The following is a 25,796-nucleotide window of genomic DNA, read 5'->3' as shown; positions in this document are numbered from 1 at the left end:
GTGTGGTTTCCTCTTTAGTACTATCTTTTGTATTTTTTTACGTTTTTATGTCAGTTTCTGGTTAACATTATAAAATTTTTATTGTTTTCGGGAGCTTTTAAGAGTGGATTTATCTGTACCTCGAAGGTTTGAGGTTTTCTCATTATAATTATTTAAGCCCTGAGTTTTTTTTCCTTTAAGTAATTGTTCAAGAACTTTAATTTTCTTTCATGGTTATTGAATTAATAAGACCGTACACTTTGTGTTTTGTAATCTATAACGTTTATCCCCAGATTCATTTATTTTATCAATACTTTCAAATATATTACCAGAGAATAAATTTATTATTTTAAACGTCCAAATTAAAAAATAAAGGCAAGGTGTAATCACCTTATTTAGATAATAGAAAATGATCTTTCACTTAATTTCAGAAAATGTATACTGAATTTCTCCTGTACATTGCTGTATGTGCTATGTCCCGTGGAATTCAGGGGTTTTGGTTTGATTTGCTATATTTCACTTTTTTTTATTTTGGAAAAGAGAACTTCTCTCTCAAAATAAGATAATTGCCATACTACCATCATTTAAAAATCATATAAAGTAATAAATAAAAGTACCTTACAGTGCGCTTCAAAATTGCTCCCCCAAAGGTTCATTAACAGAACAATGACTATTCTTTCAGACTTTTTTTCTTAACGATTTTATAAACATTGACTATACTTAAAATTTTTTTTTTTTTTTTTTTAAGACGGAAAGATTGTGCTATATTTACTTCCTGGCTTGTGGCCAAGGTGTTTTTAATAGTGAAGTTGAATGTTTTAAACATCCTGCTTATCTAGATTTAAGTGTCTGGATATGCTGCTGTAGGTTTTTGTGGTTTGTTTTTTCAGATGTGTGCAATTTGCAAAACTTCAGCAAACACTGAACATAACCTGTCTGTTACTGTGTAGTCACTTTCTGATCTTTGTCACTATATATTAAACATTTCACATAATTATAATCATTGAATTCATACTCCTTTGTGCTCAGTTTCTGTTAACTCACATGAATTACTGTTCCATATTCCTCTTTTATTTTTTTCTTAACTCTTTCTCTTGTGTTGGATATTTGGGTTCTCAACTTTTTACTGTAATTTATGCTATTTTGCTATTGCTTTATCATACTTCATAAATCCTTTTAGCACAATAGAGAAAGTAGATACAGGAAGATTTGAATAATATGAAGCCATTTAGAGGGAGACAAGAAAGGTGAAAGAGGAAGTGGTTGGAGTAGTTGACGTGGTGGTGCTTTTTGTTTTCTGTGATATTTGTGCTTATTAGTGTTCATTTATTTTCTTATTATAAATCTTGGTTCTTGTGATACTTTCATGGAAGACTTCCTAAATTTTGAGAACCCACTACATGTTTGGCACTTTGTAGGAATTAGAACTATAAGCAGAGCAGAGCCCCTCCCTCAAGGAGTATGACAGTAATTACTATAGAAGTCTTCAAAACAGTTTGGTTGTGTACTTGTGAGAAACATGTATGAGTTTGGACCCCATAAGTATAAATTTCATGTGTGCTGTTCTCAGTTCACTATGTATTAGGTTAGTGAAATTTCATTTCTTTTTTAATTTTTTTTTTTGAGGATTTGTTTATTTTAGAGAGAGAGAAAGAGTGTGTGTGTGAGTGGGGGGAGGGACAAGGAGAAGATCTGAAAGCAGACTCTCACAACCCATGAGATCATGACCTGAGCCAAAACCAAGAGTCAAGCACTTAATCGACTGAGCCTCCCAGGCATCCCAATTTATTTTTATAAAAACTACAAATAGGGGCGCCTGGGTGGCTCAGTTGGTTAAGCGACTGCCTTCGGCTCAGGTCATGATCCTGGAGTCCCGGGATCGAGTCCCGCATCGGGCTCCCTGCTCGGCAGGGAGTCTGCTTCTCCCTCTGACCCTCCCCCCTCTCATGTGCTCTCTCTCATTCTCTCTCTCTCAAATAAAGAAATAAAATCTTTAAAAAAAAAAAAACTACAAATATAGTAATGTGTATAGAGACTTTTAAGAAGCATTTTTGTTGTTGCCCATTTAATAAAGACCATTGTAATAGCTTCTGTCTTAAACCAGCTTATTCTTCCTTTATTGACATAGTTCCAGGTGCTCCTTCAGCTCCAAGGAGAGGGCGTGGGGGTCATCGAGGTGGCAGGGGACGATTTGGTATTCGACGAGATGGTCCAATGAAATTTGAGAAAGACTTTGACTTTGAAAGTGCAAATGCACAATTTAACAAGGAGGAAATAGACAGAGAATTTCATAATAAACTTAAATTGAAAGGTGAGTTCATTTTTCTATTCAGAAAATGTTCTTATTTGGCTTGTGAATTGTGGATGTTTAATAAAAATCTTGACTTTCTGGTATGTGCTTGTTTTTCACTAGAAGATAAACTTGAGAAGCAGGAGAAGCCTGTAAATGGTGAAGATAAAGGAGACTCAGGAGTTGATACCCAAAACAGTGAAGGAAATGCAGATGAAGAAGATCCACTTGGCCCTAATTGCTATTATGACAAAACCAAATCCTTCTTTGATAATATTTCTTGTGATGATAATAGGTACAGTCTTTTAAGCTTCTCTTATGCTCTTGGGAGGTTGAAGTATGAAATGATTTCCTATAAATTCACAAATAGTTTAATGAATACTTAAAAATATCTAAGGACTACAATTTTTTAATGTTTTATTTTGCTAAAAGAAAATAATCCGTACTAAAATTTTCAGTAACATTACTCCTTATGAAGAAGAAATAACCATATACTTTTGTTTAGGCATGCACTGACATTTGAAAATTAGTAATTAGGGCGCCTGGGTGGCCCAGTTGGTTAAGCAACTGCCTTCGGCTCAGGTCATGATCCTGGAGTCCCGGGATCGAGTCCCGCATCGGGCTCCCTGCTCGGCGAGGAGCCTGCTTCTCCCTCTAACCCTCCCCTGTCTCATGCTCTCTCTCTCTATCTCATTCTCTCTCTCAAATAAATAAATAAAATCTTAAAAAAAAAAATTCGTAATTAAAACAAAAGCATTCATCTAACAACTAAGTAAGACCTTTTACTTTACTCCTCTACAGTGTAGTTCAAATGAAGTCACGGCCAAATATGCTAATGTTACTTTGAAGTTTGCTGATACAGTAAAACTTCGCCATATCGCAGCAAATGTGGATCCAGAAAATTGTCAGGTTAATTAAAGGAGCCAGCATAACAGGAGTTCTAGAGTTTCTGTTACCCGTTCCAAATTTTCCTTCTCCTCTCTGTAGTTTGGTGCCACCTGGTGGCAGTTGTCTGCTTCAGCGTAAACATGGAGGGGGATGATCTGATCTGAGTCCTGCTGTAGGACTGGGCTGTACGACAACAGCAGTAGCAATTTAAACACTTGCTTCTGACATCAGGTCCAGGGATTGGGCTAGGAGCATACTAGGACCTTACTTTCCTAGCAGACTTGGACTTACTTTCCTTCTCCCAGCTTTCTGAGACAGAGTTCCCTTTCCTGGCTTTGCGCTCTCTCACATTGGGGCTGAGGGGAGAGTAGAGTCAATTGCCAATCCTACTATATTTGAATTCCCATTATATTGGGGGCTGTTACGATGTTTGCTTCATCAGCTGTATTCATGAAAGAAACTAACACCAGTCATATTTTCACATGAAGTTTAATAGAATATTATGGGAACATACTGCCATGGACAGTTTGTGATGACTTAGATAAGGTGCTTATTTTTATTTGATCTAGGATTTATTTATCCTTAATTTGGGAATTCGTGCCACATTGTTTTGCTGGAAAATGTTCTTAAACCCGATACACTAGAGATGATTTGTTCTTATAACAGAGAACGGAGACCAACCTGGGCTGAAGAAAGAAGATTAAATGCCGAAACATTTGGAATCCCACTTCGTCCAAACCGTGGCCGTGGCGGGTACAGAGGCAGAGGAGGTCTTGGTTTCCGTGGTGGCCGAGGGCGTGGTGGTGGCAGAGGTGGTACCTTCACCACCCCTCGAGGATTTCGTGGTGGATTCAGAGGAGGTCGTGGGGGCAGGGAGTTTGCAGATTTTGAGTACAGGGTAAGTATTACATGCTTTGGGGTTGGCATGCAGTTTTATGAAATTCAAAATGGTTTTATTTTGAGTGAATATTTTTAAGACATTTGTATAACTTCCAATTTGACTGTTCAGTGGGGGATTAGGTTGTTTATATAATTTTAAGGAGCAGTAACTTCTCGGCTGATGAGTCCAAAGTTTTTAACTGTTTTCTTTTCAATTGGAGGAAGTAAGAGATAGAAATGAGATTGGGGTGGAAGGGGTCTTTTTTATTGTAGAACCATAGTTTTAGATTTCATGGACTAGTAAAATTTCCCCCAAAAATGTATTAGAAATTGATTTAGGGTGTTTTTTTTGTTCTTCCTTCCTTTTCTTTTTTTTGGAGGCATGGGGGATTACTAAAGTATTTATACCAAAAACTATATCATATCACCTTTATTTTATATTACAAAGTGTGTTTTCACACCAAAAGAGTCTAGGAAGGACATACTCCAGAATGGAAAGCATCCATAGCAGCCAACATTTATATAGTACTTTGCATGTATTAGGCATTGTTCTAAATGTTTTTCACATACTAACTCTAAATCTAACGTAACTGTGTAAGATAGTTCTGTTCTTATCACCATTTTACAGAAGAAGAAATAGGTATAGAGATATTAAATACCTTGTCCAAGGTCAGCTAGTAAGTGATGCTGCAGGTTCGTGAGCCTAGTAAGTTTGTTCCTGAGTCAGTGCTCTTAATTTACTTTTATGGAAAATTCAACTGCATTTTCCCTGGTTTTCTTATTTTACCTTGGCCTTGAAAATATTGTGATATATTGGCATTTGAGAACTGCTGCTAGAAAACTATGTAGCTCAGTATAGTTTGTTTATATGTGTAGTTAATTTATTGAAAGGAGTCGGTAGATGAAGTCAGTGTCACTCTCCTAGTTTATTGATTTTTAGGTTCAGTAGAGAGGAAGGCTATATAATCACAGAAAGGATCAAAATCCTCTTGTAAAGAGATCTACTAGAACAAAGGGTAGCTGGAAACAAGAAGACCTGCTGGCAGGAATTTTATTGTCCGTTACTTGAAACTGGCCATTGTTGAGGTCCCTCTTGAAGGATCGATGTTAGTGGCTTTGGGGTCTGGTCTGTTAATTCTGACACCTCTGATACTGTATCATCCAGCCAAGACTGCTGAAAATTAGCCTCAAGTCATTAACTCAGGCTATTCAGCCGCCGTGGCCTGGTGCAGCAGCTGCAGGACTTGTAACTTGCAAAATTGCCATTCTAGCTGGGAGAGCCCATTGCTTGTCACTATTATTGTTCTTATTACTGCCCTTGCCAGTGGGGCCTTTTGCTTATAGAATTCAAATATTTGCCCTTAACCCTTCTGAAGTATTTGACACTGATAACTGCCCACCCAACTTGGAATCTTTCTTTCTAGTTTTTTAAAAATACTGTTATTTGGGGTGTTTTTGTTTTGTTTTTCTTTTTAAAAATGACACATGTTCCAGGGCACCTGGCTGGCTCAGTTGGTAGAGTATGTGACTCTTGATCTTGGGGTTGTGACTTTGAGCCCCATGTTGGGTGTAGAGATTACTAAAATCTTTTTTTATATATAAAATCTTTAAAAATAATAATAATACATGTTCCTCAACACAGCCTGTAAACACTTCATGATCTGCTTCTCCAGTTCAGAAGTCTTGTACTGGCTCTTGTCCTTTTTGCCATTGAGACTCCCCTTTTCTATATTCAGTCTGCTGCAGAAATGTGGACCACCTTCTTGCTCTTGTTCAGTGCCAAGCTTACTCTTATCTCAGGACCTTTTCACCCATTCCTTCTGCCTAGAATGTTCGGTTTGCTCCTTAAAAGCTTTTATGCTCGGGGTGCCTGGGTGGCTCAGTCAGTTACACATCTGCCTTAGGCTCTGGTCATGATCCCAGAGTCCACAGGATCAAGTCCAGCTTTGGGCTCCTCACTCTGTGGGGAGTCGGCTTCTCCCTCTGACCCTCCCCCCCCCCACTCTCTATAAATAAATAAATAAATAATAAATTAATAAATAAAAAATAAAGCTTTCATGCTGATGTTTGTGCTTGCTCTTCTTCCCCCTTCTTTCTTGTCCCTACCTCTCTTCCCTCCCCTTTCTTTCCTCCTCCCTTTTGTGAGCTTGTTGATACGTAGCTTTTAATCAGTTTTCAGCTTGGACCTTGTGTGCTTCCACTTACATTTCTCCATCTTTATCTGCTTTATGTCCTTTGACTAACTTAAACTTGCCCTTCTTCAAAATGACCTTACCATCTTCTTGCCTTCCCACCACCCCAGCATCCACACTGGCTGACAGTGTGGCGTAGCCCCTTTCCACATTACCACATTTGTTCCTATTCGATGTCCCTGCCCACTACCATAATAACCCACTGATTGGTCTGCAGACATTCAGTCTCTTTACCTCACTTAAGGCATATCAGCTACCTATTGAAGAACCTGTGACAGCTCCTTGTTGAAGACCACATTGACTCAACTTGGCTTGAGGAAAAAGTACATTTAAATTAAACTTGGATCCTGATGAGAATTCTAGTGATTGTTGCTAGTGTGACTTCAGTTGAGTCGTTAAACCTTTCAGGCCCTCAGTTTTTACATTTTTGGAAACAAATCAAATACACATTTTATCAAATACACATTTTAAAGATCATTAAAGTCTCAGAGTTGGGAAGCATCTGAGAGGTCTGAGCTCCTGGCCAAGCCGGGAGTCCTGACGTATCCCTTATAGGGGCTGGCAGCTTACTTTTACTAAGAGCATCCATCCCACCCCAGGGATGGTCTAATTAGTAGGATTTCACAATGTGGGTGAAGATCTTTTCCCCTATATCTTCAGTCTTAGTTTAACTCTACCCTTGTAAACAAACAGAATATACATACTCCTCTTCATGATAATTCTGCAGATACTTGACAAAACCGCGGTCATATTGTCTGCAAGATTGGACTGTTATTTCCCGTTACCTGACAGTCATCAGTAAGCCTTTGAATAACTGCCGAGTGCATGGTACATGCATTTATTTATTAATTCAGACTTTCTGAAGCTCTGTCTCACTGTTCAGTCATTTTGAGCCTCCAGTGAAAACCCCTATCCCACACATTGCAGAATTAGAGTGCATTGTAGAGGTTGTCTGCATGAGTCTTTACCCACATTAGTGTATCCTTGACAGATAGTCCGACTAGCCTCTGCTTGGGTGTTTCAAGGCGTCATAGATTGACTGGGCCCTAGATATTGCCCTGGTGGTAAGAAGGTTCTCATGTGACATTGTACTGCCTGCTCTTCTTACTCTGTGCGGATCCCACTGCTATTTCCAGCCCCATTTCTCATTGCCCTTTAAGCTGTCTGGTTCAAGCAAGTTGACTCATGGTCAATGCTTATATGCACTGTCCTTGATTCCGACTTTGACCTCGTTTGTTGACCAGACATATTGCATTCTTCATATATGGCATGCACTGTGCTGGATATTAGTGGTAAGCAAAACGGATGCAGTCCCAGCCTTCTTGGTGTTTTAGTCCAGTGGAGAGATAGACACAGCTAAAAGTCAAGGGGTTCCCTTTCACATCCTTCACAGTCTTGTCCAAGGTTTGCTCTGTCCTTGGAAACTTCTCTTCTTTCCTACACTGATTTCTTCTTTTTCTGACTCCTATGGTATCTGCTTTCATCACACATTTTAAATACACTCATGTTCCGTATTTCATGTGTTTTGTTCTGCATTTCCAGCTGGATATGAGCCTCTTGGCATTAGTGAACGTGTATTTTATTTTCATTTCCTCCAGTGGACATGGAACCATAGTGGGCTTGAAGTAAGTGCTCAGCATTTTGATTAGGAATACACTACTTCAGCCTTCAGTAAGGCAGAAGGTCCATCAGTGTGGCTAGTCCTTCCTTGTCCATTCCAAAGTTAAATGACCCTGAAGTCTGGCACTAGAGCCCTGACCTTCTCCGCATTCTACGTCTTCTAAATCATATCACCTGGTACCTTTAAAGGCAGAAAGAGTGAGTGATCACTATTACATGAAGGAAATTTACCTTCAAGGATTAAACTCCCTTCTAAAACTACATCTAATACTTCTTAGAGAAATGGAGGTCATTGGCATTTACAGCAGCCTTCATGTAATGGGTTGGCTTTCTTCTTTGTGTTCTGTTGGCATGAATCACTAGTTTTGAGGTGAGCATAAGCAAGTCTGGTTGTTTAATGAAAACATGGGCAAAGTGGGATTATAGATTTTTAGAACTCCTCAAAAATACCAGCTGAACTATAAGCTCTCTCTCACCCTACCCCCAATAGATCGGAAACCAAGGACCCAGAGAAGTTAACTCTCTTGATCGGGGTACAAGCTAGTAAAGCCAAAACTTAGTCTGTTTGACTTCTCGCCTAGTTTTCCTTAAGGATAATGTTAGAAAGATAAATTTGTGTTAAGCTTGGTCCTGTGGCGCTTTGTGGGGTTGGGGGATGAGGAGATCAAGTTGGGTTTGTAATAAGAGTATAGTCAGCTCCTATTTTATATGCTGCTGCTAAGGAGGTTAAATAAAACACCATGGTAGGTGAGACAGATTACCTTCCATTTGAGTCTGTTTTTTCAGATAGGGTCCAGAAACAAAGAGGTAACCAAAATGACTCAGCATGGTACTCTCTTTCCCTTTCCCCCTTTATTTTCTCCTCTCTTTCCCTCTACTTCTCTGTATCCCTCTCCCCCTCCCTTCTCTTTTCCTTTCTTTCTTGCTTTCTTTTTTTTACCTTTCAGAAAACCACAGCTTTTGGACCCTAAAGTAGGTCTGGATTGATCGTACAACTTTCTGAAAGGTAAAAAAAAAAAAAAAAAAATCGGGGCATGTGAAGGTTGGCTTCGGTGGGGAACTGTGGGGTGGGATTATCTTCAGTTTATTTCTTTCTGCACCAGTTCACACCATGCCACATGTATCCAGTTTAATGGCATTGCACAAATGGTTTGGTGCTGTATACACAGATAAAGTTAAGTCTTTAACATAGGAAATAATGTATTTCTAACAGTCAGGATGAGAATCAGCAATAAAAATCAGGAATGTGATAACAACTAGTCCTGAGGAAAACAGTAGCCCCTGGCTCTGGTGTTATGTACAGGACTTTTGATTAGGTTTAGTCTCACTGGAAAGCTAGAGGCTCCTTGAGATTTTTGTTTTTTCCCTGGTTACTTTTTAAAAATTACTACCCAGTCAACTCTGATTTTCAGAACTTATTTTGAATTTAAAAGTTATCCTTTTAAAATGAATTTCTAAATCATTGCTTTCTCCTGGCATGAAACTTTGGAGAGAAATGTTATTTTACTGTCTGGATATTTTATTGCTTAGTAAAGACATCAAAGACGTCAGGATTTTATTAATCCTTTTCCAGGGTATGTTGTCAATTGTATTTGATGAACTTGACTGCTAAGTTGAAGGTTTAAATCATTGTGTTTAAAAATTATTAAGATGCAACCAAAGATAGTGAGGTATGCCTGTATCTTAGGGGCCTTCTTGCTGGAACCAGCCCACACCACACCACTGCTGTAACCTCTAGTAACTGGAAAATGCAGTTAACAAATAATGAGCTACTGCTGGGTGTGGAAGTCATAAAATGTTTCCTGGAAATTAGTGAAATGGATTTATACATGAAAGGAAAAGGAGGGTATATTTGAAAGTAATGGGAAATATACTTAAGTAAATTAGAAGTACTTAATAAACCGATAATTTGAAACATGAGCTAATTTTTTTTTTCCTTTTTAGAAAGACAACAAAGTTGCTGCATAGTCTACAAACAAGTCTTTGAAAATAGGTGAATTTCTAGCTCTTCATGGTCCTGAGAATTGGTTTCAGTCTTTGAGAAGAATGAAGAAGTGAATTTGCTGTATATTTGTCACCAGCACTGGGTTTTTGTTTGTTTGTTTGTTTGTTTTTCTGCTTAATTTCAAAGATACAATGCAGTTACTTTTGGGGGGGAAGGCTCATCTTAAAAAATGAGCATTAAATATATTTGGATAGCAGAAGGTTAAGTAATTTCTTATGTATAGTTAAACTACAGCAGTACTTCAATGGGACTTATAAGTATTTTTTCATCACTGAAAGGATTTTTCTTATCACTAAATTGTATTTGGCAATTATTGTAAGTTGCCTGCAGATAGGGCCGTGATACTGTGTTTTGAGCCACAGAAGGTTGTGTGTGTATGTGTGTGTGTGTGCGTGCGCGCGTGTGTGTCTGTATCTTTCTCTCTTTCTTTCTTTCTTTTTGGAAATCCTGTAATATCCCCTTTGAGGTAGCTTATTTGGTCAATTAATTAGGGTGCTGGATGGTAGAGAATTTTGTCAGTCAACTATGTACACACAGTAAATACTGTTTCTTAGGCAAAGGTATCTTTTTTATATAGTTGTAAAATTCCATTATATTCCATTGCCAAAGAAACATTAAGAACTTTGTATAGCTGTATAAAAAGCAACTAATTTTTTAAAGAATAAACATTTTAAAGTCAGCAAACATACTGTGTCCTTGCAGAAGTTGATGTGCTGAGGAGCAGAGCTGTGGGTGGTGGGTCTTTTTTCATAGCTTTCCAGGCTTGAGATTTTTGATTTTGATTTTTTTTTTTTTAATGTTTGGAACATAAATGAAGATTTGATACATTCTTCCATAATCTGAAAAGGATAAATTACTCATACTCATTGTAAGAGCTTCATTTTTTAACAAATGGCATATCACAGGATTTGTCCAAATAATAAATATTTTCAGTATATGAATGTAAATAATCATAGATAAGAATATACTTAGCTGTATTTTCAAATAAGCACCCTCCCCTTTTTTAAGATAATAAAACTGGGCATCGATTAACCTGTTCTTCCTGATATGCCTGGAATTTTGTCGTGATACCTTGATTCATTCCATTATATTTCAAGAGGATTCAGAGTGCTAGAAATTATTTTGGCAACCTATAAGATATCCTAACACTGGTCCTTGGGCCCATGGCCCACAAATGACTCAGTAATAGAGTTCATTGCTAATTATAAATCACTAGTAAATCTTTTTGATATTTTAAGCTAGGGTGGAAAAAAAAAATCTGGCCACTTTTGTGTTTTTATGAAGGCCATGGAATAAAGGGATCCAAAGATTTAAATATTTTTATCTATTTTGATTTTTGTTAACTTTCTCCTTAAAGTATTCAATAGTGATAAAGATGTGGAAAACTGCACTGTAGGACAATTGGAATATTTAAAGATGGTTGATATTTTTAATTTTAATTTTATATCTTTTGTATAGCTCTACAAGGAAATGTTTTGTAATTTGGTTTCGTTTAAGGTCCAGTACTTGGCAGCCGTAGTTTAGATAATGTTGCTTAATACTGTTTGCTTGCATGTTAACAACAAAACCTTTTGGAGGACCCACAAATCATGATATTGAACACATTTCCGAAGCATTCTGAACATCAAAGCAAGTGCTATGATAATACCTACGTAGACTGTTTGAGATGTCCCGGGCCAGTTTCAAGAAAAGCTGTAAATACCAGTTCTACGTGCTCTGAAAGTATGAATTCACGTGTTTTCCAAGCCCTCTGGGTCACTGACTAAGGCATTTGGTGCCCCAATAATAACTGGCAGCATGGCATACCTGCAGTGCACCTTACAATATTAAAGCAAGGTTTTTATTCTAAGACAGAATAAAACTGTTAAATAAAAAATGTTCGTCAAAGTTCTTTCTCTTTAAATAGTAGTATCATTTTACCATAGAAAGAAACATAATGAAAGACCTTTTAAATATAGGAATGGAATTATGGTTATGTTTATATTCCCTAAAGTAACTAATTTCTAACATTTTTCCTAAGATTGATTGATTGTTGTAGGTGCTTAGGAAGCTGGGAGCCCCTTTGTCCCCCACTAGGGTGCTTTGCAGTTGGCATCTTGAGGAGACTGAGCCAGCCACGCACAGGCCAAGCTGGAAGCCTCAGGCTAAAATGCTCCCTCTGTGGGCAGGCAGGTGTAAAAGAGGAGAGAGGGAAGGGCTGACTCCTAACTTCATTTGTTGGATTAGACCGTGTCTCCCCCTGAAAAAGCAGGACTTAGCAGGGGGTAGGGAGAGGGGTCAGGAATGTTAATCCAGCTCAATGGCTCTTAATCAGGGTTTGAACTGACATCCCGAGAGCATTTAGGAGTATGAGGGGATGTGTGAGGGTTGTCACAGTGACTAGGGACCACCACTGGCATTTAAGAGTAAGGGCCAGGGTGGCAAAATTGTACACTATGCTCGATGGTGCCACATCATCGGTTATCCAGCCCAAAGTACAATGGTGACCCTTCCAATTTCAGAAATACTAGCTGAGGTTCCTCTACAAGAAAAGACGATGAGTAGGGAATTAATTTGAAAACATTTACTGAAGAAATTGTCTACATGGAATATGAAAGGACAAGGTATAAAGGGACCTTACTTCCAGTGGCACAGTCAGTGTTTTGGAAAGCCATTATCACAGGAATTACCACTTCATCCCAGTCTCTCTCAAGAAATGGTTCACAAATCTCTTCTCCAGATCTGCTCAGTAGCATTTGTAAAGTACAAATTCCCATACCCCACACCTCGAGTCCGAGTCTGAAGTTCTGTAGAGGAGCCCGTAGGTAGTTCTGATAAGCAGGTTTAGGAAAACAGCACAGCCAGCTCACCTCATCTAGCCCCCTCCTTAAAGGGCCTTGGTAAAGTTTTCACTGGATTATTTTTCCATTTCCCCATCCTTCCAAATCCAGTACGTCCAGGCTGTGACAGCTGTAGGAAAAGGGAGAGAGGACTAAGAGGAGGGAGGGGGCATTTCTGCAGGACAGAATCCAGGGGAAAACGGAGACAGAGATTCAAATTTCCTATGGGTTTGGCTGATTTGAGTACTAAGACTTAGTTTTTTATTCCTAGCATACAGGAAAAGGGTGTGTGTTGTTTCTGTGTCTCAGTTTTACATGGCCGTTGTCCCTGTCTCTGTGGGTTATCTGTCTGAAAGAGAAGCTGCACCTTCTGCACGGCTGTGTGCTAATCACTTGGGTCTAATCATGCCCAGATGCAGTGTGATGGGATGCCCCGGCCCTATTAGTTCAGAGCTGGTTTAAACTGTGACTATTGGGAGAGATTATGGGATAAAGTAATCAAAGTGAGTGAGCTCTCTTAGGAGCCCACATGTGCATGTCACTTTACCCATTTCGACTGTATTTTTATTTTTTATTTTTTAAAGACTTTATTTATTTGACAACGAGAGCAGGAACACAAGCAGGGGGAGTGGGAGAGAGAGAAGCAGGCTTCTGGCCGAGCAGGGAGCCCGATGCGGGGCTCGATCCCAGGACCCTGGGATCATGACCTGAGCCGAAGGCAGACGCTTAACGACTGAGCCACCCAGGCGCCCCTCAACTGTGTTTTTAAAAGATAAGTATTAATACAGTTGGCAGTCAATTTAGGGAAGTAAAGTAGCACTGTTAATCTCAGAATCTGAGGATGCTAAATTGGGGTTTGCTCAGAGCAGGCTGCCCTAGCTCCTCCCAAGAAGGAGACACAAGGACAACTTCTTGGAAGAGGTATTCCCTGACTAGGAGTTGGTCAAGTGAGGGAAGCCAGGGAGTGTAGCTTTGAGCAACAGTGGCTTGGAGGCCAGTGGCAGCCAGGCAGCCAGCTAGTGTGCACTGGGAAGCTAGAGGTACAGGTCCCAGGCACTGGTCTTGGGATAATCCCAAACTTCTGAGGAGGAGTGATGCAGGTTCTTGTGTTTTTCAGAGCCAGTGTTAGCAAAAGCCAACTTGTGGTTTTGAGACATTTATAAACCTGGCTCCCAAGAGCACGTGGGGAGACTATGAATCTAATGTGGTGTCTGTTCTCAGTGATGGTGCAGAGCTGTGAGCCAGTGGTGTGGGTGTCCTTTAAATTCCAGCTTGGCTCATATTTAACGAACTTGGCTGACTGGTAAAAATGTTTTCAGGTTTAGCTCAGAAACATGTCAAAATAAACCTGATTCTGACTCCAGTTCATAATGAATGTTGATTTTAAGGAAATGCTTTAAAATGCACTGATGTCCATGTTGTGGTTCATAAAGAAACAAAGTAGCACTGCGAGGCCAAAGCATATTTCAGCTCAATAATAAGGCTTTCTTAGAGTGACTCCCATTTAGTAAGCCTTGCCTTTGCCTCCAGACTTGAAGAGTAGTCTGAAAGTGGAAGGAGAGAGGAAAGAATGCCAGTCTTGAGGGGGTGTGAGAAGTCGGGGCCCCAGGTAACACTGTAATGAATTCCAGTGGCTGGTTGACAGTCATCCCAGTACCGAGGACGGGAACATGTTTACTAGATGTCTGGAGTGTGCCTCTGTAATCCTGATGCTCGCCTAATCCTGGTAATCCTTCAGTGCTAGACTCACACAGGATTGTTGATGAGAATGCAAATCCCAACATTGCAATTCAGTGCTTGTGCTGAAATGGTTTTGTAAGTTTTTTTCTTTATGGGTTGCTCCATTCCTCAGTGTTTAATAGCATTGCTCTGTCCCAAAGTGGGTATGTGGAACCTTGCAGGTTGCAGTTTATAAAATGGAAATAGGTATTGCTGTTTTGTTTTTGTAAAAGTCATACATTTAGAAAGAATATGGGCAGTGTGGATTCTTGGCTGGCTCAGTCAGCAGAGCACGCAACTCTGGATCTCAGGGTTGTGAGTTCAAGCCCCACATTGGGCATAGAGCTTACTTTAAAAAAAAAAAAGAATATGGGCAGTATGGAAATGGTTTTTAAAAACAGGTAAGAAGAAAAGGAAATTTACAGTCCCATTACCCAGAGCTAACCATCGTCAACACTATGGGGTATATTCTGCCTGACATTGTTTGTACAGCCATGTGCTTTTCAGCCAAGATGGATTCACAGTATATGTACTACGGTGAAACTTGCTCTTGTCACTTAATACATTGAATAGCACTGTTTTAGTTTTGAAGTACAATATATACAGCGAAGTACATGCATCATCATTGTAAACAGCACCCAGTTCGGGATTCAGCTTATTAACAGTACCCCAGAAACCCCTCCATAACTCCCTTCCAGTATCCCCTTGCCCCTCAGGGGTAGCTACTATCCTGACTTAAAACGGCGTAGATGGCTTTTGCTTTTTGTTCTTTATATAAATTGAATTATACACTATATATTCTTTTTGTGCTTAGCTTTGCTCAACATTGTTTGTGGGATTAGTTCATATTGTTGCATTTGGCTGTGAACTGTTTTCATTGCAACGTAATATTCCATTGTGTTAATAGCCCACAGTTTAGCCATTCTACCGTTGGTGCCATATTCAGGTAATTTCTACCTTTTGGCTGGCAATCATGCTAGCACTGTTTTTTCCTCTGCAAGAGAAGCCAGAGCTGCAGGAGGTGAGAGGAACACTGATTTACACCTCTTGAGGACTTGGAGTATGGTAAAAGATGGTAGTGCCCAACTATGGTGCCACCCCACACCAGCGTGCTACTGCAAGTAGTTTGCTACTGACCATGAAATACTAGAAAACCCTGATGTACTATAGATGTAGACAGAGAGAGGTGTATAGATTAGAGCAGACAGAGGGTTAATCCTCCCCTGTGCCTGCTCCCCCCACCACCCTCCCAGTAGGGGCACTAGGGTAGTTCTTGCCCTGCAAACCAGTGTTCAGGATGTGGCCTTGGTGTCCTTGTTCCTTCCCCTCGTGGTGAAACCCCTACGTACTTTGTTGAGGCTCATGTGATCCTCTCACCCTCCTGGTTATGATCATCTAATCATCTCATTACTACCCATTCTCTTAAAAAGTCTGATGCCTGCCTTTCTCTTCCTCCACACTTCCATTCTTCCGAGTGTCCAGCTTCTGTGTTGTTTACCCATTTGCATTGAGAGACCCCAGGATAATCCTAATAAAGGCTATGATTTCTTACAGCTAAAGGATACAAAGCAAAGTTACCAAAGGGAAAAGAGGGGCAACATCTGGAGGAAACCAGGCTCAAACTTTCTGAGGGAACTTTGAAGTGGAACCACACAGGATGTACTCATTCCCCCAGCAACAAGTTGTTACATGTGTGGAATGTTGTCTACCAGGGAAGCTCATTCAAGACTTAGTGCCCAGGGTTTTGGTTGGGGGCTGGCTATGTAGGCACCGTCTGCTTGGCACATCCCCAGATCCCAGAGTTCCAGAAGTAAAGCACAATTAAACCATATTGATTGTACAAACAATTCAGGCACAGTGAGCCACTCTTACAGGTCTGGGAGTGGTAGAAACCCTCCTGAAATCCAAGTTTCCAGATAGCAGCCAAGGACCAAACTTGTAAGCAGGAATTATAAAGGATAGCAGTCAGGCCTAGTATGTTAACTCTTCTGGGCCCATCCCACACCCTGGTTCCTGTTCCTTGTCCTGTGACCTTTTCCTCTCACCCTCCATCTCCTACCCAGAGGTGTGGACACACCTGGACCCTGCACATCAAGATCAATTGCATCACTTCTGAATCATGGATTTAGACACCCCACACTGATCTTCCAACTGGCTTACACAAGAAATAACTCTAGGGGCACCTGACTGACTCAGTTGGTGGAGCATGTGACTCTTGATCTCCGGGTTGTGACTTCGAGCCCCACTTTGGGTGTAGAGATTACTTAAAAAAATAAAATCTTGTAAAATAAAGGAGGGGCGCCTGGGTGGCTCAGCCGGAGAAGCGTCTGCCTTCAGCTCAAGTCGTGATCTCAGGGTCCTGGGATTGAGTCCCACATTGAGGGAGCCTGCTTCTCCCTCCCCTGTTCCCCCTGCTTGTTCTCTCTCTCTCTGTCAAGTAAATACAATCTTCAAAAATAAATTTAAAATGATAAATAAGGGGCACCTGGGGGCCTCAGTGGGTTAAGCGTCCAACTCTTGATTTCAGCTCAGGGTCATGGGATCGAGCCCCACGTCAGGCTCCAGGCACAGCACAGAGTCTGCTTGTCCCTCTGCACTTCCCACTGCTCACTCCCATGCTCGCTCGCTCTCTCTCTCTCAAATAGATAAAATCTTTAATAATAATAAGATAAAATCTTCTAATAAAAAGTTAAAATATAATAGTGACCTAACCACTCCCTTGCTCAGTAACTGTTCTTAGCCTGGTGGAAATCTCCAGGTCACGGATATTTCTACTTTGAACTCATTTAGCTCCCTCCTCTCTTTTGCTTTCCCCACCACCATCTCCCAGCAGCCTAGACTCCTTGATCCATCCTTTATCTTGCAATTACCCTGAACCCCCTTACACCTCTTGAGCTGCTTCTGCTCCTGCCTAGAGGAACTTCAACTCTGAAAGCATCCATCCTTGCACATTGTCAGTATTCACCCAGAGGGTTGGTTGAATCCTGCAGAAGAGAATCACAATGGAGTAAATTGGTACCACTGCAAATCTCATTACTGCTCTCTACTGGGCCCTCAACATTGCCAGCAAAACTGAGTACTTTCCTTGAATCACCTCTTTGCAGTCAACAATAGGCCTTGCCATCTATTTCAAAGAATACTAGAGGACACTGGATGGAAACTACTCCCAATACTTAAAACCACACCCTAAGCCAACCCCATCTGCATCCAGCCTTTTCCTGGTGGCCCTATAAAACACCTATCAAAAAACAGCTTGTCTCAGGCTCCCTAACTCCTACCATTCCCAGACATAAAATACTGATTTGCCTCTCTCTTCCTGTGTCTTCAACATCTTTCTTGATAAGGGATCCTTTCACTTGCATTTAATAATATGCTGGCATACTATATCCCATTGTACTAATATATATTAATATATAATTGAAAGTATGTAGCATATTTATTATGTGACAAACTCCTTTTTTAAGAAAATGATGCTTGGGGCGTCTGGGTGGCTCAGTCATTAAATGTTTGCCTTCGGCTCAGGTCATGGTCCCAGGGTCCTAGGATCAAGTCCCACATCGGGCTCCCTGCTCAGCGGGAAGCCTGCTTCTCCCTCTCCCGCTCCCCCTGCTTGTGTTCCCTCTCTCGCTGTGTCTCTCTGTCAAATAAGTAAATAAAATCTTTTTAAAAAAAATGTCTGCCTTCAGCTCAGGTCATGATCTTTTTTAAAGCTGCATACTCTCTGGCCTCAACTTCTATGGCCTTAACTATACGGAGTTATTCTCAGATTCACATACCTAGCACAGATCTCTTTTCTGAGTCTAGATCTGACTTATTGTTACCTGTACTTGAATGTCTTAACAGTAGCCTGTCAGATTCAGTGTCCCCAAACTGAAGTGATCTCCCCTATACTTTTCTTCCAGCATTCTTTTTTTTTTTTTTTAAGATTTTATCTATTTGAGAGAGACAGAGATAGCAAGGAGCCTGACCCACTGAGCAGGGAGCCTGACCCAGGACTCGATCCCAAGACCATGGGATCATGACCTGAGCTGAAGGCAGGCGCCTAACCTACTGAGCCACCCAGGTGCCCCTCTTCCAGCATTTTTTTTAAAAGATTTTATTTATTTATTTATTTGACAGAGACATAGCGAGAGAGGGAACACAAGCGGGGGGTGGGCAGAGGGAGAAGCAGACTCCCCGATGAGCAGGGAGCCCGATGCAGGGCTCGATCCCAGGACCCTGGGATCATGACCTGAGCCAAAGACAGACACCCAAAGACTGAGCCACCCAAGCGCCCTCATCCAGCATTCTTGATCCCAGTATGGAGCAGTACCAGCTACTAAGCGGAGTATACCAGAAATCTGGCAGTCCTATCTTTGACACTCCGTTTTCCTTCCATTCTGTACCAGCATCACACCTGTTACCAAGTTTTGTCTACTTCCTAAACGTTTATGATAACCTCTTTCTTAAAAAAAATTTGTTTAGATAGGAGATATATGTGTGTACATATATATATATATTTTAAGATTTTATTTATTTGAGAGAGAATGAGAGCATGAGAGGGAGGAGGGTCAGAGGGAGAAGCAGACTCCCTGCTGAGCAGGGAGCCCGCGCGGGGCTCGATCCCGGGACTCCGGGATCATGACCTGAGCCGAAGGCAGTCGCTTAACCAACTGAGCCACCCAGGCGCCCCTTGTGTTTTTATTTAAATCAGAAAGGATTTTTTTTTTTAAGATTTTATTTTATTTATTTATTTATTTGAGAGAGCATGAGCAGGAGGGAAGGGCAAAGGCAAAGCGAGAAACAGACTCCCCGCTGAGCAGAGAGCCATATGCGGGACTCGATCTCAGGACCCTGGGATCACGACCCGAGCTGAAGGCAGATGCTTAGCAAACTGAGCCAGCCCAGGTGCCCCTAAATCAGGATTTTAATGAAAGGCAATAATCATGCTCACAATCTTAACCCTTTCTACACCTAGTCTTCTGTTTTTAGTTTTGCTGATTCTCTATGGAAAAAGGGAAAGAGTTTGTTTATTCAACGAATATTTATTGAGCCCTTACTGTGGAAGAGGTATAGTTGCAATTGCAGGGTAAGCAGCAGTGAACAAAATAAACCCGGCCCTTACTGGGGCTTGTTTCTACTGAGAGGAGACAAAATAAATGAGTAAAATATGTAATATATTAAGAAAATCATTAAGTGCTATGAAGGAAAAGGGGGACAAGAAAGGGCATATGGACCGGAGGAGGGATTTCTGCTTCCGATTTAAAATAGGTTAGAAGGGGGCGCCTGGGTGGCTCAGTTGGTTAAGTGACTGCCTTTGGCTCAGGTCATGGTCCCGGAGTCCTGGGATCTAGTCCCACGTCAGGCTCCCGGCTTGGTGGGGAGCCTGCTTCTCCCTCTGACCCTCTCCCCTCTCATGCCGTTTCTCACTCCTTCTCTCTCTCTCAAATAAATAAATAAATACAATCTTTTTAAAAATAAAATAAAATAGGTTAGAAGGGAGGCGCCTGAGTGTTTCAGTCAGTTAAGCATCTGCCTTCGGCTCAGGTCATGATCTCAGGGTCCTGGGATCAGGCTCCTTGCTCAGCGGAAAGTCTGCTTCTCCCTCTCCCTCTGCCTGCCACTCCCCCTGCTCGTGCTCTCACACTCTCTCTGTCAAATAAATAAAATCTTTTTAAAAAAATAAAATAGGTTAGAGGGGTGCCTGGCTGGCTCAGTCAGTAGGGGGTTGTAAGTTTGAGCCCCACGTTTGATGTAGCGAATATAAATAAAGTTAAAAGATAATAAATTAGGGAAGCTGACATTTGAGAAATGACTCAAGAAAGTGACTGAATATTCAAGCAGAAGAAATTGTAGCTGCGAAGACCCTGAAACAGGAGTGAACCTGATATGGGTGGAGTGGAGCAAAGGAGGAGAGTAGTAAAATATGAGGTTACAGGGACACCTGGGTGCCTCAGTCGGTTAAGCGTCTGCCTTCGGCTCAGGTTATGATCCCAGGGTCCTGGGATCGAGCCCCCCATCGGGCTCCCTGCTTGGCGGGAAGCCTGCTTCTCCGTCTCCCACTCCCCCTGCTTGTGTTCCCTCTCTTGGTGTGTATCTCTGTCAAATAAATAAAAGCTTAAAAAAAATCATCCACATTTTAATTTGCTTCATGATTGGACTTTGCCTTTCTTCTCCAATTTTTAAATTGTGTTTCCTTTATCTTCTTCCCTTTTCACATTTAATGTACACAAAAGAATATGTAATTGTACTATGATGAGGAACTGTAAGTCTTTTAACCCAAAAACTAGTGTTACAACAACCTGCATCTGTGTACAGCTCCCCTGTTCATTTGTGCTTCACACAAAAGGAAACCGCTCTTCTGAATTTTATGTGTATTATTTTCTGGGTTTGGGTTATGTTTACAATGTTTATCCCTAGAATTTCTGGTTGGTTTTGCAAATATTCTCTCTCTCTCTTTCTTTCTCTCCTCTCTCTCGTCTCATTTTCCCTCTGACTGCCTCTCATATTCTCTGTTACTTGGAATCTCATTCTTCTTGAGCTCAACAATTTTCTAATATACTTTAGACAGTTTTTTCCTTGGACCATTACTTTCTCTACAGCTTTTTCTTTTTCCTGGAATTGCTGCATGTTCTTCTTTTTTTTTTTTTTAAAGATTTTATTTATTCATTTGAGACACAGAGATACAGAGAGAGAGAGAGAGAGCATGAGCAGGGAGAGAGGCAGAGGGAGAGGGAGAAGCAGGCTCCCAAGGAGCAGGGAGCCTGATGCGGGACTCGATCCCAGGACTCTGGGATCATGACCTGAGCCGAAGGCAGACGCTTAACCATCTGAGCCACCCAGGTGCCCCCCTGAATGTTCTTCTTTGCTTGTATTTGTTGCTTTTATCATATAATAAAGTTTTTCTAAACTCTCAGCCATGCTATCTTTCCAATTTGGTCTGTGAAGTCGTCTTTTTTCCTAGAGGCTGTTCTGTAACTTTCTGCCATCCTACTAAAATCCAAACATTGCTTTCAAGATCTTCAGGAAAGTGATGATTCTGGGATTTCTCTTCATTGCTCTCATGGATGAGAGAGCTTCATGGATGCCATGTTTTCCATCCCTTTGTTTGCTAGAATTCTTCCTTAGGGAGCTTTCTAAGAAAGTATATATAAAGGGCCAGATAGTATGGTCTCTGTTACATCATCTTCTTTAAATTTAATAACCCTTTAAGAATATAAAGACCATTCTTAGCTCAATTGCTGACCCTTGATGCAATAGTGCTAAGTCCAATGCCAATCTGATTCTTTTTCATTAGAGAGGACAGGTTTTTTCCTCTCTGGAAACTGAGCATTGTCCTTTTTGTTAAGAAACTTTATAATGACTTCTCTGGGTATGGGTCTTTTCTGTTTTATCCCAGTATTATCCTGAACAGTTCGTAGACTCTTTGGATTTAAAGATTTGTCTTTCCTTTAACTCTTTCTTAACTACTTCTTGGGTAGTTTCTTTAATGCCACCCACACTGCTCTTTCACTAAATCTCCCTCTTAGATACGAGAGCTTCAGATGCATCCTCTGTGTCTTTGTTGCTGTGGGGTTTTTTTTCCTCGTATTCTCTTTCCTTATCCTCATTTTCTATCTTGGTTTCCCTCCTGTAACATACTTTATTCAAATAACTGAAGATTCTTGGTTGTATCTCATTAGAAAGAGGCAGAATTGTTGCCAGGAGCCCTTTTTGTGGCCAGAATTGTCATCTGGCAGGGTTTGCTTTAAGGTAGTGAGTGCTCTTTATACTTGAGATCTCTGAATTCCAGAAGGTTTTGTCCAGAGGTGCCAATATTCACAGATCCCACAGATATCTGCAGAGAAGAATCTTCCTTGTGTTTGTTTTTCCCAGCAATTTGTTCCCTAATTATAGGTCGTTCTAATTGCAGCAGCGAGAGGATTATTCACTGCTTATTGTGCAGACAGACCTAAAATTAGTTTTTCTGTCTTCAAGCCTCCTCCTCACTCTTGCCCTCTTGTCATACCTGCTGCCTCAGAGTCTGAAGCATTTCAGAGTTCAGCCAAGTGGCTCCTCGTGCACAGCGGCACCCTCAGGCGTGGTCCAGGTGGCTGCACCCTCTGCTCTGCCCTGGGTCGCCAAGCCGACTCCATATGCTCTTATCAGTCTAGAAATTTGTCGAAAAATACCTCACAGATTCCTTTCTGCCCAATTCTATTTATATTACAAATAGTAGTTTACTCATTTAATGACCTTTTAATGTTCTTTTTTTTTAAGATTTTATTTATTTGAAAGAGCAAGAGAGCACGAGCAGGGGGAGCGGCAGGCAGAGGGAGAAATCAATACAATCTTTTTTTTTTTAAGATTTTATTCATTTGTTTAACAGAGAGACACAGCGAGAGAGGGATCACAAGCAGGGGGAGTGGGAGAGGGAGAAGCAGGCTTCCCGCCAAGCAGGGAGCCCAATGGGGGGCTCAATCCCAGGACCCCTCAATCATGACCTGAGCTGAAGGCGGATGCTTAACAACTGAGCCACCCAGGCGCCCCAATAAATACAATCTTTAAAAAAAAAAAGAAGAAAACATTTATAGTTGGTTTACCATCTTGAACCAGAGATCTGTTGACCTCTAGTGTGAAGCACCTTCACCTCTTGCGTGTATTACTGCAGTAAGTTCTTCCTTGGTCCCCTTCCATCCCTACTGCACTCCCCCCAATTCATTTTCTATGCAGCAGCCAGAATGAATTTTTGGGAACTCAAATCTGATCGTCAAATGATATCCCATGTCTTAGAGAAGGGCCGCTGAGGGGAAGGCCTCAAGAGATTGTGTCCTACTGGAACTTCTATCGCTGGACCTACGTGTGGTCTGATATGGACAGGGTCATGGTGTGAAGCAGCCAGTCCCGTGCTACTCCCAAGAGCCAGCCCCTGAGCGGGGCCTCTTCTCTCCCCAAGGCCTTGGTCCTGGTTTAGGCCTCTGAGTCACAGATCTAAAAATAAGGCACAAGTCTGCACACCTCTGGTTCTCTGGCGAGCTGGTGTTCCGCGGCAGCGAGTCCCCACGTCCAGCACTGCTAAGGCTCCGGACAGCCTGGAGATTCGGCTCGGCTCCCACAGGGACGAGGCCTCAGAGCTGCCCCTAACCATGTGCTGGACTTATCTTAAAGTTGTGAGTGGCCAGAACCTCAGACCTGTTCTCTGCAAGTGTCTAAAGGGCTTCTTGACAAAACAAGAAAGGCCAGGCCAGCTCATACTTTACCATCTCCCTGGTTGGGTCCATGAGTCAGAGGCCTCTCTGTGCTTCCGTTTCCAGACTCAGTGGTTTTGCTCTGCAGCTTTCATCAACCCAGATGATGACTTATGCTTAAAACATACCGCAGTGTCTGGGCCGGCTTACTTTTCTCTTGCAGCTCTACTTGGTTTAAATCTGGAGATCCTGCAGATGTCAGCCTTCCATGGAACAGAGATGGGCCACTGTCCTGGTGTCTATCCCTAGTGGTCAGAAGATGGCTGCTTTTTTCTTTTCCCAGGAATGGAACGGAGCTGTCAGACATGCTCATTTTTGCATTATCCCAACTTGAACTTACCTCATTCTCACTTAAGGAGGCAGGGAAGTATAGAACCAAATATTAGCCCAAGTAATGTCAGTCACAGCCAACTACCAGAAAAGGACAGCCGGCTACAGATGACCTAGCAAGCAGGAGCCCGCACAGACTGTTGGTAGAGAGGCCAGAAATACCCCCAGCAACCGTTGACGTGAGCCCCAGGGTGCCTTCTGGAGCAGGCTGACATCTTTTCACATTTGATTCCCCACCCCCTTCCACCATGAACAAACTGGGTGTGCACACAGTCTTCAGCCTTTCAAAAAAGAAAGAGACTTTTTTCTTTAATTTGGCAAATTAGGAATAGATGGAAACTTAATCTAATAAAGGATATTTAGCAAAAATGTCAGGCAATAGTACATGTAATGGTGAAATATTGAACTCTCATCTTGAGACTGGTGTCAGCTCTCAGCGCTCTCATTTTGCACTGTATTGGCCACCCTGGCTAGTGCAATAAGGTGTGAAAAAGAAAGAAGGTACAAAGATTGGGAAAAAGAGAAAACTGTCATTTGTAACATGACATGAGGGGATATGTATAAAATCCAAACCTAGGGGCGCCTGGGTGGCTCAGATGGTTAAGCGTCTGCCTTCGGCTCAGGTCATGATCCCGGGGTCCTGGGATCGAGTCCCGCACCGGACCCCCTGCTCTGTGGGAAGCCTGCTTCTCCCTCTCCCGCTCCCCCTGCTTATGTTCCCTCTCTCGCTGTCTCTCTCTCTGTCAAATAAATAAATAAAATCTTAAAAAAAAAAAAAGAGGGGCACCTGGGTGGCTCAGTCGATTAAGCATCTGCCTTCTGCTCAGGTCATGATCCCAGGGTCCTGGGATCGAGCCCCGCACCGGACTCCCTGCTCAGCGGGAAGCCTGCTTCTCCCTCTGCCTCTCTCTCTCTCTCTGTCTCTCTCTGTCTCTTACGAATAAATAAATAAATAAAAATCTTAAAAAAAAATCCAAACCTATATCCAAACTACTATAATTAATAAGTGAATTATCAACATAGACAAAAATGTTTTTCTAAACAAGCACCAAGTAATTAGAAAATGGTAAGTTAGAATATTACCATTTATGATAGTACCCTACCCAAAAAAATCAAATACCTAGCAATCTAAGAAAAGATGTGCAAGACCTTCACACTGCAATCTACAGAACATTTCCAAGAGGAAAATAGAGTTATAACTTTAAGACCTTCGACTGGGCGAAGATCTACCAAGCAAAAAATGATAACCATAAAAGAGAAAAAATGTTGACAAATGATTGCATTAAGAGTAAAAATTATCAAAAGAAAGTGAAAATGGGAGCCACAGCTTGGGAGAAGATATTTACATCATATAATATTAGCCATCAAAGGGCTCATAACCCAGAATATATAAAGAACTACAAGTCTGTTTTATTTATTTTTTTAGTCCATTTTATTTTTTTTAAAAAGACCAACAATTCAATTTTTAACATCTTGAACAGACAATGAGAATATTCAGATATCTAATAAACATGTGAAAACATCCTTGACATTTTGTCATCAAGGAAATGCAAATGTCAACCACAGCAAGATACCATTCTACCTCCACAAAAACGACAGACTTTTTTGAAGACCGGAATGTCAAGTGTTGGTGAGGAAGTGGGAGAGCTGGGATGGACACACTTTGATAGTGGCAATGTAAATTGGTACAACCACTTTGGAAAGCTAATGGGTAGTGTCTATTCAAGCTAAGTATATATGTAGTTATGGTCCAGCAGTTTCACTGTTGGGTATGTACCCAGTAGCAGTGATCAGCTTATGTCCACCGAAAGACCGACAGGAATGTTCATTGTAATCATAATAGCCAAAACCTGGAAATAACTCAAATGT

At 41.3% G+C, this 25,796-nt stretch overlaps 1 protein-coding gene across 4 annotated transcripts in view; it reads left to right on the top strand.

Moving 5' to 3' along the window:
- The window catches only part of LSM14A (LSM14A mRNA processing body assembly factor), a 56,563-nt gene extending 46,026 nt beyond the window's left edge, over positions 1 to 10,537 (top strand). For 2 of the 4 annotated variants that reach the window (XM_035023491.1, XM_035023488.1), the window contains 5 exons: positions 2,108 to 2,290; positions 2,393 to 2,564; positions 3,824 to 4,055; positions 8,796 to 8,854; positions 9,793 to 10,537. In XM_035023491.1, the coding sequence (XP_034879382.1) occupies positions 2,108 to 2,290; positions 2,393 to 2,564; positions 3,824 to 4,055; positions 8,796 to 8,819 (611 nt within the window). In that variant the 3' untranslated portion in view covers positions 8,820 to 8,854; positions 9,793 to 10,537. The remainder of the gene's footprint in view (positions 1 to 2,107; positions 2,291 to 2,392; positions 2,565 to 3,823; positions 4,056 to 8,795; positions 8,855 to 9,792) is intronic. The other 2 variants (XM_035023490.1, XM_035023489.1) reach the window with 2 other exon arrangements.
- The last annotated feature ends 15,259 nt before the right edge of the window (positions 10,538 to 25,796 follow it).

Source organism: Mirounga leonina, unplaced genomic scaffold (genome assembly GCF_011800145.1).
Source record: "Mirounga leonina isolate KUSES-001 unplaced genomic scaffold, KU_Mleo_1.0 Mir_177, whole genome shotgun sequence".
NCBI lineage: Eukaryota > Metazoa > Chordata > Mammalia > Carnivora > Phocidae > Mirounga > Mirounga leonina.
Note: the sequence above shows the minus strand (reverse complement) of the source record. Positions and strands in the feature narration are given on the sequence as shown.